This window comes from Lynx canadensis, chromosome B3 (assembly GCF_007474595.2).
Source record: "Lynx canadensis isolate LIC74 chromosome B3, mLynCan4.pri.v2, whole genome shotgun sequence".
NCBI classification, from domain to species: domain Eukaryota; kingdom Metazoa; phylum Chordata; class Mammalia; order Carnivora; family Felidae; genus Lynx; species Lynx canadensis.
Genome location: NC_044308.2, coordinates 106,644,367 through 106,657,861, shown reverse-complemented (window position 1 = coordinate 106,657,861; position 13,495 = coordinate 106,644,367). Strand labels below are relative to the sequence as shown.

The window sequence follows — 13,495 nt, the reverse complement described above, 5'->3', positions numbered from 1 at the left end:
ACTGGGACCTTATGAAGATAAAAAGCTTCTGCACAGCAAAGGAAACAACCAACAAAACTAAAAGGCAACCAACGGAATGGAAAAAGATATTTGTAAATGACATATCGGACAAAGGGCTAGTATCCAAAATCTATAAAGAGCTCACCAAACTCCACACCCGAAAAACAAATAATCCAGTGAAGAAATGGGCAGAAAACATGCATAGACATTTCTCTAAAGAAGACATCCGGATGGCCAACAGGCACGTGAAAAGATGCTCAACGTCGCTCCTCATCAGGGAAATACAAATCAAAACCACACTCAGATATCACTTCATGCCAGTCAGAGTGGCCAAAATGAACAAATCAGGAGACTATAGATGCTGGCGAGGATGTGGAGAAACGGGAACCCTCTTGCACTGTTGGTGGGAATGCAAATTGGTGCAGCCGCTCTGGAAAACAGTGTGGAAGTTCCTCAAAAAATTAAAAAGAGACCTACCCTATGACCCGGCAATAGCACTGCTAGGAATTTACCCAAGGGATACAGGAGTACTGATGCACAGGGTCACTTGTACCCCAATGTTTATAGCAGCACTCTCAACAATAGCCAAATTATGGAAAGAGCCTAAATGTCCATCAACTGATGAATGGATAAAGAAATTGTGGTTTATATACACAATGGAATACTACGTGGCAATGAGAAAGAATGAAATATGGCCCTTTGTAGCGATGTGGATGGAACTGGAGAGTGTGATGCTAAGTGAAATAAGCCATACAGAGAAAGACAGATACCCTATGGTTTCACTCTTATGTGGATCCTGAGAAACTTAACAGAAACCCATGGGGGAGGGGAAGGAAAAAAAAAAAAAGAGGTTAGAGTGGAAGAGAGCCAAAGCATAAGAGACTCTTAAGAACTGAGAACAAACTGAGGGTTGATGGGGGGTGGGAGGGAGAGGAGGGTGGGTGATGGGTATTGAGGAGGGCACCTTTTGGGATGAGCACTGGGTGTTGTATGGAAACCAATATGTCAATGAACTTCATATATTGAAAAAAAATAAAAATAAAAAATAATAAATCATGTTTGAGTATAAGTGAATAATTATAACTAAGTTTAATAAATATGATATTAAAACATTATGTGTTGCTTGCCCAAAATTCAAATCTAACTTGGGAGTCCCTTGGCAGAGGGGGGACAAAAAATACTGCTTTTATTTTGTTTTTAATTTTTATTTTTGAATAAGTAATATGCTCATGTTTCAAACACTAAAATAATTGAAAAATACACAATGAAAAGTACTTCCCACACCTGCTTCCCATCTGCCCAGGTGCCCCCCTTTCCACAGATAACTACTAATTTCAGTTTCTAGTGTATCCTTGCACATTCTTCTACTTTATTATTTTTAAATTTTATTTATTTTAATAGAGAAAGCATGAGTTTTGGAGGGGCAGAGAGAGAGGAAGAGAGAATCCCAAGCAGGCTCTGCACAGAGCCCCATGCAGGGCTTGAATCCACAAGCTGTGAAATCATGACCTGAGCTGAAGTCAGATGCTTAACTGACTGAGGCACCCAGGCGCCCCATCTTCTACTTTATTTTTATATTTTATTAAGAATATACCTATATCTACGTTTGGGAACATAAATTGTGATATTTTACTATTTCTGAACTCTTCAATGATCACTTAGTGTGTCATAACAATAAGAGTTATTAATCAGGGTTTTTTTTTTGTCCTTGAGAGTATATACTAAGATTCTGTAAAAATGGGGAAGACTATGTTGTAAACTGTACATAAACAGTAAATCAACTTTGTAGGCTTACTATGTTCAACTTGCTTTTCTGTGTTTGGATTTTGAGAATGTCAGACTCATTTTCACTATTCCACTTTGGCGGAATTACTTGTCCGTTACAGTTTAAAAAAAAAAAGTGTTTTTTTTTTTTTTTTTTTGGTAAAATAGTCTAACTATAATGCTAAATTCAGTTGCATGTTTGTATGAAGTTAAGATAAAACATGTTCCATTTGCTTCTTTGATTACCAAAAAAGAATGAAAAGTCATAGGCTCAACTACAGTTTCATAGTGGTTATTTTTACAGTACTTAACAATTCAAATGTACTTTTATGCCCATTAACTCATTGGGTCCCTACAATAACATTTAGGACAGGTACTATTTTTATCATCACTATTTTAATAGTTCTGAGAAAGCTGAAGTTTTGGAAGGGAAAGGCCTTGCCTGAGTGGCAGGTTGTGATGGACGCAACTGGAGCTTGAATCCAAGTCTTCTGATTTGAACTCCCATGTTCTTCCCTCTTTCCCATGCTGACTCCCTGCTGGTCCTCCTGACTTTCCTTGTCACTTATAGTTTACACAAACTACTCAACAGCCATGGGTGAAAATTTGAAGAATCGACAGTACTCTGCTCAAGAGTTTACCACATTGGAGAACTGCCACCACCCTCGCACAACCTGTCTTCGTATGAATGGTAATGAAGAAAGCACCTTGGAAATCTATATGCAATTCTTACATAAAAACACTTTGAATGTGAAAAATCATCTTGATCTAAATCAAAAGTTGAGCAATATTAGTATATAATATATCCTATTTTTGCCTTAAAACGGTGAAGAAAGGATAAATATTTTATAGTGGGAAAACTGAAATATAATGACACAATTTAAGAGAAGATATCAGGAATCGTGTAACAATTCTTTATTTTGTTCTTTAAATACTACTACTTCTGACATATACAAGACTAAACCGAACGTATGACAATCTTAGGCAGGATATCAAAAGAACCTGCTTTTCTTAGTTCTCTTCTTCCATCTCATCAGCAGGTTCCTCCTGCCTCCCCAGTCGCCAACACCCAACTGACACACTTCTCCATTTACACCATTCCCTTGGTGATTTATCCAGTCCCTGGCTCCATGTACCATCTTTCTGCCTTCAATTCTCGTATTTATATCTCCAACGCAGGCAACCCTCTTAAATAGCAGACTCATGTACCCAATTACTTTTTGAACATATCCTCTTACATGTTCAAAAGATTGCTCAAAATTATATGTCTGAAATTAAACCATGATTCTTCCTTTCAACAGACTTCTTCCATATTCTTCCTCATCTCATCAAACAGTGACTTCTTCCCTCCTTCAGTTGCTCAGGCCAGTAGCTTGGAATTATTGTTTCTTTCTTTCCTCTGCACTTCACATCCACTCTATCAGCAAATCCAGATGGGTTCCCCCTTCTAACTACTACAGAATATGACTACTTTTCACCACCTCTTCTACTATCACCTTATATCAAACCATCAACACCTCTCATCCAAGTGACTGGGATCTAACTGGTTTCTCTGTGCTCATCTTTTCCCTCAAATCCTCTATTCTTAACCCATTAGCCAGAAGGATCCCTTTAAAATTTTTTTAAATGTTTATTATTTGAGAGAGACAGAGACAGAGAGAGACAGAGACAGAGACAGAGAGAGACAGAGAGCAAGCAGGGAAGGTGCAGGGAGAGAGACGGAGACACAGAATCGGAAGCAGGCTCCAGGCTCTGAGCTGCCAGCACAGAGCCCAACACGGGGCTCAAACCCACAGACCATGAGATCATGACCTGAGCTGAATGAAGTTGGCTGCCTAACCAACTGAGCCACCCAGGCGCTCCCAGAAGGATCCCTATAAAACATAAGTAACATAAGTCATTTTGTCTCTCCTCTGCTCAAATTTTTCCAGGGGCTCCGCCTCACTCAAAGTAAAAGCCAAAGTCTTTCTAACATCCTACAGTCTCATCTGATCTCCCCACCCCCCAATTCCTGTCTTCATCTCTTCTCTTCCTCTCACTTACTCAGCTCCACCCACACTAACCTCCTGTTCTTCAAATATGAGAGGCAGGCTCCTGCCTCAAATTCTTTGCATTTGCTGATCCCTGAAAAGCTTGCTCCCTTACTTCCTTTGGTCTCTGACCAAGTGTTGCCTGAGGAATCCTCTCCCAACAATTCTATATACAATAGCCAACACTTCTCCCTCTGCCCCTACCTATAATTCTGTTTCCTTCACCCTTGTTTTATTTTTCTCCATAGCATTTATCACTATCTGACATACTAGTTGTTTTCTTATTTAGTTTCTGAGTATCTGTCTTCTCTCATAAGAGTGTAAGCTCCAAGCAAGCAGAGATTTTGTCTGTTTTGGTCATTCAATATCTCTAGGACCTGAGGTGTGCCTGGAATGTAATAGGTATTAAATATTTGTTAGATAAGTTAATAAGCCAAGTAATTTCATTACCAGCTCACCTTTGAAGAAACTGACTAATGTAGAACTCTGCAGATGATAACAGAAATCTTAAAAAAATATGATTGTCACTGTGAAGTTTTCCCGTTATTTTTGACTTAATGGTGTTAGAGGAGACATTCTTCCCTGAATCTCCAAAGACTCTGAACATCTGCTAGTAGACAAGAACTCTAGCCCTTTGCTTGATATTGCAAGACAGTTCACTTTTCAGACTGGGATGGGAGAGAGGATAATCTCAGTTTTGGAAAAAAGAGAGGAAAGAATGGAAGCTAAGAATAAATCCTCAGGCTGGCAAGACAAGAGAAACAAGATAAATGGATAAAGGCATTCTTTATCTATGTTGACATGATGGATGAACCACAAGGAAAGGAGGGGAGGGCCTCATGGGGACATCCATGTGAATCCACACTCTAGATACTCAAAACCTGTCTACTGGACGATTAACTGCACAAACGAATGTGGCTCACTGGACTGGAAGGAGAAGAAGAACCATAATCTGGAAAGATTATTAATAAATATGGTGAATTCCTATGCACTCCATTCTGAAATTATAGGTCCTTTGGTGGCATGTGAAAGGAGCCAGCCCCTTTACTGGGAGGTTCACCATCAGTGGCCGCCTAGGAATGGCTCTCTTCAAGATTTGAGAGATCTCCTAGATTCTGGCAGTGTGGGTAGATATACTTCTAGAGAGCCCCAAATCATCTTAATTATATTAAAGTCTACCTAATTCCAGAATACTACCATCAACCATGGATATTTTCTAATTTTGATATGTATTCCATATGAGTATTCCAAATGAGAGGAGGTTACTTGTTTTATTACTACTTTACTTTGGCCTTATTAATTTTTATGTATATAGCACTAGTTCACTTCTTCTTAACACTGATGATCATTTTTCAGATTTATTTCTTTTAGTTTTATAAATTCTAATGTTTTTCTCTTATTTTGCCTTCTAGTACTGTCAAGAACATTGAGATACTAGTACTAATATTATTATTTATATATATTCATATGAAATATCCAGCTCCTTGGGACAAAAGTAGAGCTGGTGACAAGAACTGACAAGATATTACTACCTACCATATGTGGACATAGCCAGAAAGAAGCAGTTAATTAAACTTCAGCCACAGATTTCTGATTAAAGATGCACTTACATCTGCCAGTTCCTTGATCTGTTTTGCTGACACATCAAACGTGTCAAGTCTTTGAAGGCTAGGCAAGTGATATAATACATGTGTGGAATAATTACACAGCAGACAAACTGGATTGGTTTTATATTGAGGATCATTCAGACATAAATCCTTTAAGTGACGCAGCCTGGTTAAGTTAGTGAGGTCCTAAAACAACAGCAATGATAATGTTCAATTAATTAATTGCAACTGTCCATTTCTTTATTATATACCCATTATATAATCTCTATATAAGAGATTTTAAGTAATTTTAAGTAATCTCTATACCCAATGTGGGGCTTGAACTCATAACCCTGAGATCAACAGTCTCATGATCCACTGACTAAGCCAGCCAGTCATCCCACAACTGACCATTTCTAAAGGAGCCATTTGAACACTTAAGATCACCCATAATTTAATGTAATGCATTTTAATATGTGCTTAAACATTTTAAAGTGATTTAGATGGATAAAATGTTTTTTTTCCTCTAGTGAAAAACATGTTAACTACATGAAGAATAGATAACAATAGTTAAATAACAGACTCTCTAAACTATGCATTTTAAAAATAAAAGACCAAAGAGTATTTACTAAATCATGTATTCCACCTGGAACCTTGGAGTCAGTCACTTGAGCACATATATTTTTTAAGATAACGTTGCCTCCTCCACGCAGCCCCTTTGCTAACTATTGCCCGTATTGTCCGCAGGTCTCCTGCTTCCTTCACCACCATTTCCCACCCTTACCACCCTAGGAAGGGTGCTTACCATTCTCCTGGACCTCCAGATCTGTTTTTCTCATCAAAGGCTAGGGGACACCTGTTCTATTATATGCACCACTGAATTCCTGATTTTTAGGGCTTTTTGTTTGTTTTCTGTAAATGCCCTTTCTACCAGTTAATGGCAACTAAAACCTAGCTTTCTCCTGAGAGCCCCTTTTTCCTCACATTCAGTGGAGGGGAAGGGATTGGTAATGCACTTCCAGGCCAATGTCTTTCCTGAACATATTTTACACTGAAGTTTAGGTCCTTGTTTACACCTTCCTTTATTTGGTATCTGGTCCCTGCTTAACTCTTCAGTCTTTCCTCTTCTACTGCAACTTTGACATTTCATGTTTTAGTTGTGCTGAGCAACTTGAAATTTCAGAATGTGCCAGACCCTACCTTATCTTTATACCTTCATTCGTGCTGCTGCCTTTGAGTGGATTGAACTTCATCCCAGATTTACCTCGTCTTTCCTGGGAGTCTTGTTTCATCCCCCAAGCTTGGGGTAGAGTCTCCTCCTATGAACTCTCTTAGCCACTGGGCTTACCTTTGTTATAGAATTTATCACAACTCTATTACTAATTTCTTATGCACACACAAGTCTATAAGCTAAGAGTCTATATGGGCTTTGGCCCTCAGTCTACAAGGTTAGAATGGTGATTGCATTTTTAAAGTGTTGAAAAAAACTAAGGAAGAATTCACGACAGAGGCCTGGTGTAGAAGGGTACTATGGTGGGGCTTGCCTTCAACAGATGTAATGCTAATTAGTAGATTCAGAATCAGAGTTAAAGGAAATCCAAAGCAAAAACCAGGAGGTACTAGTCCTAAAAATAAAGTACAAATGGAATGAGGAAGTAAGTAGTGAAGTCAGGCTGCTGGAGTCAAGAGTAAGACAGGGTCAGGTGACCAATGTGACTTGGTTCACTGGCTGGCCCTGAGGCTCTTACTGGGCTCACGGCAGAAGTGGGACTAAGCAGAGCTGCTCTGAAATGGAGATTTCTGGACAGAGTTGTGCAAAGAATTATTTGGTCAAATTCTGCAGGAGCAAGGAAGGTAAAGCATTAGACTGTTCCAAGGAGAAAACACTGTCTGATTTCTGGGTGGCTATGTTGCCTTTGACCATCAGTCAGGGCTATGGTGGATAGGAACTTTGAAGTCTTACACAGGAACTTCCCCTAACCCCCACCTACACTCAAAAGTCAGATGACACTGGAGTCTACAAAAGCACAGAATCTCACTAAAAGTTAGGGTTGTGGTAGCTGGTATGGACAGAAAGTGGTGCAGAAGTTATTCCATCACCACCAGGATAGTATCTTTTTAGGGTGGGTGGAAAGGTTAGAGATAAAAATTCAAGGTAATAGTGTTTCGAGAACATTCCTAATAGTAAAAGTTGCTGTGAATCATGTTTCAATGTTTTTCTGAAAAATAGCCATTATTTTAGAGAACTGTTTAAGTTTTATTCCATATAATAAATTTTTACAATCCAAATTTGTATCCTCATTTTTTGATGAGATTGAAATAGAATAGGTTAATGTAATTAAAATGGTAGTAATAATAAAATAGCATATCTATTGAGTGCTTACTGTGTGCTAGTCATTATTCTAAAAGCTTTACATTATTATTTTGCTTGCACTTTATATTACCACAGTACAATGCTGCCTGTGGCTTGTGGCAGTGCTAGAAGTGACAGATCTTTCTATGTAGCTATGCTCTTTACCACCACACTTTTCTGGCTTTTCCACTAGCCAGAGTAAGATAAACTTCTACATGGCTTCTTGGTAGGACAATACCTTATCCTCACAGCACTGTGTGCTTATCTTCTTCAGCCTCAACTCATGATTCTCTCCTTCACTCTGTCCCAGCAACAGACTTCTAGTTTCTTGAATTTGCCATGCTCTTTCCACCATTTAGGTCCTTCACACTTTGCCTGGAATGCTCTTTCCCTAAGCACCTCATGTCTCGTTAGTCAGCTTAAAATGACCTCCCACAGGATTCTGAATTTATCTTTCGTAGCTCCCTCTGCTCTCTTCTGCTGATGTTGTTCAAATATACCCCTTGATTTCTTACCTCCATGTCTTCGTGCATAATGTTCTCCTCACCTTAGAATGCTTACCTCCCACTGCATGTATTTTTAATTTTTATTTATTTTTAGTACTCTCTATGCCCAGCATGGGGCTCAAACTCATGACTCCGAGATCAAGAGTCCCTCCCACTGTATTTGTAGAAGATCCTCCTCTAATGCTTGCTGAAATTCTGTCAACCCCTTAGTGTTCATATCAATTATTTCCTCTTGACTCTGACCAATAAAATTTTGTTTAAACTTTTTATGTTTTTAAAATTTCTGGTAAAAGTGCTTATAACGCTCTGCCTCATTCTTATAGCTTTTTGGCATCTTATATTCTTCTCTGAGTAAAAGAATGTGTATTTTAATAATGATCCATTCAAAATTATTTCTATAGTAAATGTACTCACTCATCTTTCTTCGTTACTGTCTAGAGGAAGTGTTTGAATACGCACTTTCAATTTGACACCGTCAAAATTACAAATGCCATGTTTTCAGCCATATTATATCCCATAAACATTAAGTGTTTTTGTTTTCCTCTCTTCCATTCAAATGCTTTTTGAGATTTTACATGTCAAATACTGTTTTAAGCATTGTGAATACAGTGAACAAAACAGGCAAGCTTCCTGCACTCAGGGAGCTTGTATTCTTTCTAGTCAGGGATGTGGATAAGCACCAAGAAGAAAACACAGGGAGAGTGATAAGAGTGCTTCAGGTTAGGGAGGGAAGTAAGGTTGCTGTTATTTTACCTAAATTGGGCAGGAAAGAGGTCACTAAGAACATAACATCTTAACACAATCCTGAAAGAAATGAGGAGATGAGCCATGAAGATATTTGGGGGAAGAATACCCCAGCAAGTGCAAAGGCCCTAAGGTGACAGTGATAGCTATATTCAAGGACCAGTAAGGAGACCAGAACAGCTGAAATGGAATAAACAAAAGGGAAACTGGGAGCAGCATCGTCAGAGACACAGTGTGTGAGAGGCAAGAGTGAGTTTTGAGTGGAAGAATTATTTGATCTCACATATTTTTTGAAGGAGCAAGTAGTGAAAGGGTAAACACAAGGGGACCTGTTAGGAGGCTTTCCCCCCAACCCCAAATGCAGGTTAGAGCTGATGGTGTCTTGAACCAGGTTAGTAGAGATACAGGTGGTAAAAAATGGTCAGACTGGACATATTCTGAATAGAGCCAATAGAATTTGCTGATGGACTGGATATGGGTTATGAAGAAATAAGAGGAGTAAAAAACAATGACTCTAAGGGTTGTGGCTTAAGTTATTAGGAAAATGGAGATGCCATTTAGAGAGGTAGAGAAAGCTGCAGGAGAAGATGGTTCATTGGAAGGGAAATCAGTTTGAGTTAGGATAGGAGATGTCTATAGTTCTGGGGAGTTATTAGGGAAAGTAGAAATAGAGATAGCTGTTAGAGAAAGTAGAAATTTAGGAGTAATAAATGAATAAAAGCTATTTAAAGTCATAAGATATGATGAGATTATTTAGCAATGAGAAAAGATCCTGGGCCTAACCTGGAAGAGTCCATTTTTTAGATCCAGGAGAAGAAACACTGAAGAGGTGCAGCCAGAAAGATCAGAGGAAAACAAAGGCAAGTAAATAGTGTTAGATTTAAAAGTGTCAGATCAGTATGGCTAACTTAATCAGCTGCCTGTAAAATTTCCAAGAGTATTGGGTAGTCCAAAATAATTAAATTGTTCCTTAAAAGGGAACTATTTAGTACATTTTCTGCAATAAGATGGTTCATGATCTAGGTTGGTAAATAAAAGTAGACTGTTCCACTTAAACATACCTTGAAAGAACATATTTGGTTACCAGAAAGGTTTAATCTTTCCAGTTGTTCATTGGGATCAAGACATCGACCTTTAATTTAAAAAACAAGATGAAAGAAAAATCAAATTTCTTATTTTACCTCCTGCTCATATCCTATAATATTTTTTAGTTATATATGATCATCATGGCTTGCATATAAGTAAGTCTAACAATAACATTGTATAGTTAGTAATAACTGGTTAGTGGGTAATATTTTCACATCCTGTAATCACAGATTTAGAGATGCCTTGCAAACTATCATACAAAAGAGTCTAGAAACGAAATCTAAGAATGTACTTTTCATACTGATAAAAAATTATTGTAGCATTAGCTCATATTCCAAATGAAACAGTACATACCAATGCTGCTTATTAGATTTCCAGCAAGGTTGAGGTCATTTAAATTCTTCAAAGTTTGCAAGCCCTAAAAATTTAGACAATTATAGAATTTAGAAGTTAGTAAAATATATACTTATAAATGATCTGATCTATCTGGTTGGTTCTCCAAGTGTTCTGAGCACTGGGTACTGTGTACCTCACAAACACAGAAGCTAAGTAGGTGTCTCAGTGAACCCATCTTTGTTTCCCTGGAATATGGAGAGAATTATTGGAGGAGGAGAGAAGGGGGAGGGGAGTGGAGAGGAAAAGAAGATGATGAGTAGGAAGAAAAACACATCACACAGAGTGTGTTTATAATCCTTGGCAAGTTACATATAATTTCTCTAAATCTCTATTTTTTTTAACCTTTGAAGAAGAAATAATACCTTACCTCCCAGGTTTGGTGGGAGGAACAAAGAAAACGATGTATATGAAGTTTCTACACATTATAAAATACTGTATACATGTTAGTCTTTCTTAACAATTATTAAACTAGTCACAAATATTCTGGTCCCTAACCATTATATTATTTAGGACATTGTGGTTAAAACTCCACAGGAACAATTGACTTTACATATAAATGACTGAAATTATCTTACCTCAATATTTTTAATTGTATTGTGGTTCAGCCAAAGAACTTCCAATCTGAATAATTTCTCTAAATTTTCTATCTTGGAAATTTTATTAAAATATAAATACAATTTTTCTAAATTTCTACATTCTTGAAGACCTCCAATTTTCTGTAAAAAAAAAAAAGAGACTGAATAGTGTTAACTTCTGTTTTAGAATTAATCCTTTTAATAGAGTAGATTATAAGCACATTTTCTTTTAAAAATCACACTTTATTGAAAAACCTGTAGCCAGCAAAATGAACTAAACATTATAAAAGAAAAAAATACAGGGGTGCTTGGGTGGCTCAGTTGATTTTGGCTCAGGTCATGATCCCAGGGTTGTGAGCTAGAGCCCTGCATCAATTGGGCTCCATGCTGAGGATGAAGCCTGCTTAACACTCTCTGCCTCAGCCTGTGAGACCATGACCCGAGCCAAAGTTGGATGCTCAACTGACTGGGCCACCAAAGTGCAGCCTTATGAAGTTTATAATAATTTTCTTAAAAGTACCTTTACGTGCAGAATATTCGTTTCACATTTTTAAATATTACAAATAGTGCTATAACAAATAACTTCATGCATACCATTGTTTTCTGCTGTTGAATTACTTCTCTAGGATAAGATCTTAGAACAAGGGATTTCTGACTCAAAAGGTATGCACCTTCCCTTGACTCATGATACATTCTGCAGTATTGCTTTTCAATACAGATGTTACAATTTTCATACAACCAATACCGACCAAGTGGACCAATTTACTACTAAACAATACTGGGTATTATTTGATCTGATCTGATTACTAAAAAGTAGAATATGTCTATTATTTCTTTGTCTTTATTTCTATTTTCTCCTTTGTAGAAATCTATTTCTGTATTTTACCCATTTATCTGTTTAGTTTGTTTTGTTTTACAGGGTAAAGGGTTTTATTGTAATTCATCATGTATGCCCCGCCCTCATTCATCTGTTTTGATTTATGACTCATGCATGTATTTCAAGGAATTTTTTTTCCCAAAGCCAAAGAATTCAGCATAAAATACTTCACATAAGGTTGTGTTTACGCTTACCTCTATGCAGCATTCGGCAATCCAAAGTTCTTTAAGCCGTAAACAAGTTTCTAGTCCTGATATTTCCTTTATATCTTGAGCAACAATGGTGAGACTTGTTAGATTCGGAAATAATGATAATCCAACTATACGGGGATACCCTGAGAAAAACATCTCCAGTTCTGAAATATCTGATCCTTCTTGTCCAACCATCTCGTAAGACAAACCATTGCATAAACACTGTTTCAAAAAAGAAATTGGGTTATTACCTATTAAAAGAAAATATTTTTGCCATTAGAAATTATAAATTGCCAATTGCACCAATGCCATTTTTGACTTTTACAAGAAGGAAAGTCATACCATGTAATGGTTTTTCTCTGTTCCCAAAGGCCATGGGGTAGACCAGAAAGGAGTATAAGCTCCAGAAAGGAGTATAAAAATGTTCACTTAACATTCTTGCAAATGGAGTTGAAAATAAATTTGGCTTTGACTCACCAGTTCCTTAATTATTTCTTCTTGGTTTAGGTTTTCACATTCAATCATCTTCCATTAAAAATAAAGGTCATAATATATCTGTTAAGGAAAGTGAAAAGTTGAAATAAATAAATTCTAGAGTCATGTCATTCCAAGTTGAAAGGGCTCTTTAAAAAAATTTTTTTTAATGTTTTTATTTATTTTTGAGACAGAGAGAGACAGAACATGAGCAGGGGAGGGGCAGAGAGAGAGGGAGACACAGAATCCGAAGCAGGCTTCAGGCTCTGAGCTGTCAGCACAGAGCCCGAGGTGGGACTCGAACTCACAGACTGTGAGATCATGACCTGAGCCGAAGTCAGATGTTCAACCAACTGAGCACCCAGGCGCCCCTGAAAGGGATCTTAAAGCTACTGAAGTGAAACCACCCTCACGTTGCCTGAAATTTTCACACAGCGCAATACCAAGTATCTGTCTGGGCCCCAAGACTGTCCATTCCATCTCTAAAACTTTCTGTTAGAAAGTTCTTTCTTTATTTTGAATTTAATTCTGTCTGTCCATAACTCCACTCCACTGTTATTCTACCTCCTGGGTTCAAATAAAACAAGTATTTTTCTCCCATACTTGACGAACACAGTCATCTCTCATCTACAACTTTACCTCGCTCCCCAGCTCATGTCTTTTAGTTTTCTCACTAGAGATATCCCTGTTTCTCTCCTTCGAACAGGCTCCAGTTTACCCTTCCTATTACACGGTTGTGTCCCAAACTGAACATAGCTCTCTAAGTGTACTAGGGAAGAAAAGAAACCTCAGAAGTTAGTGACATACCTGGCATGGGAATAAATATTTATTAAAATGAATGAGCCAGTGTTTTCATTTTAGATGATATAAACTGCTTAATATCTAATAGCTACAATAAAATTTAACTCAGTTT

General features: G+C 37.6%; 1 protein-coding gene across 1 annotated transcript in view; it reads right to left on the bottom strand.

Annotated features, from left to right (window-relative positions):
- LRRC9 (leucine rich repeat containing 9) overlaps positions 1-12,648 on the bottom strand; it is a 104,440-nt gene extending 91,792 nt beyond the window's left edge. The window contains 6 exon segments of the mRNA XM_032593363.1: positions 5,405-5,587; positions 10,045-10,115; positions 10,424-10,487; positions 11,041-11,181; positions 12,112-12,330; positions 12,586-12,648. Of these exon segments, the coding sequence (XP_032449254.1) occupies positions 5,405-5,587; positions 10,045-10,115; positions 10,424-10,487; positions 11,041-11,181; positions 12,112-12,330; positions 12,586-12,633 (726 nt within the window). The 5' untranslated portion in view covers positions 12,634-12,648.
- Positions 12,649-13,495: the final 847 nt, after the last annotated feature.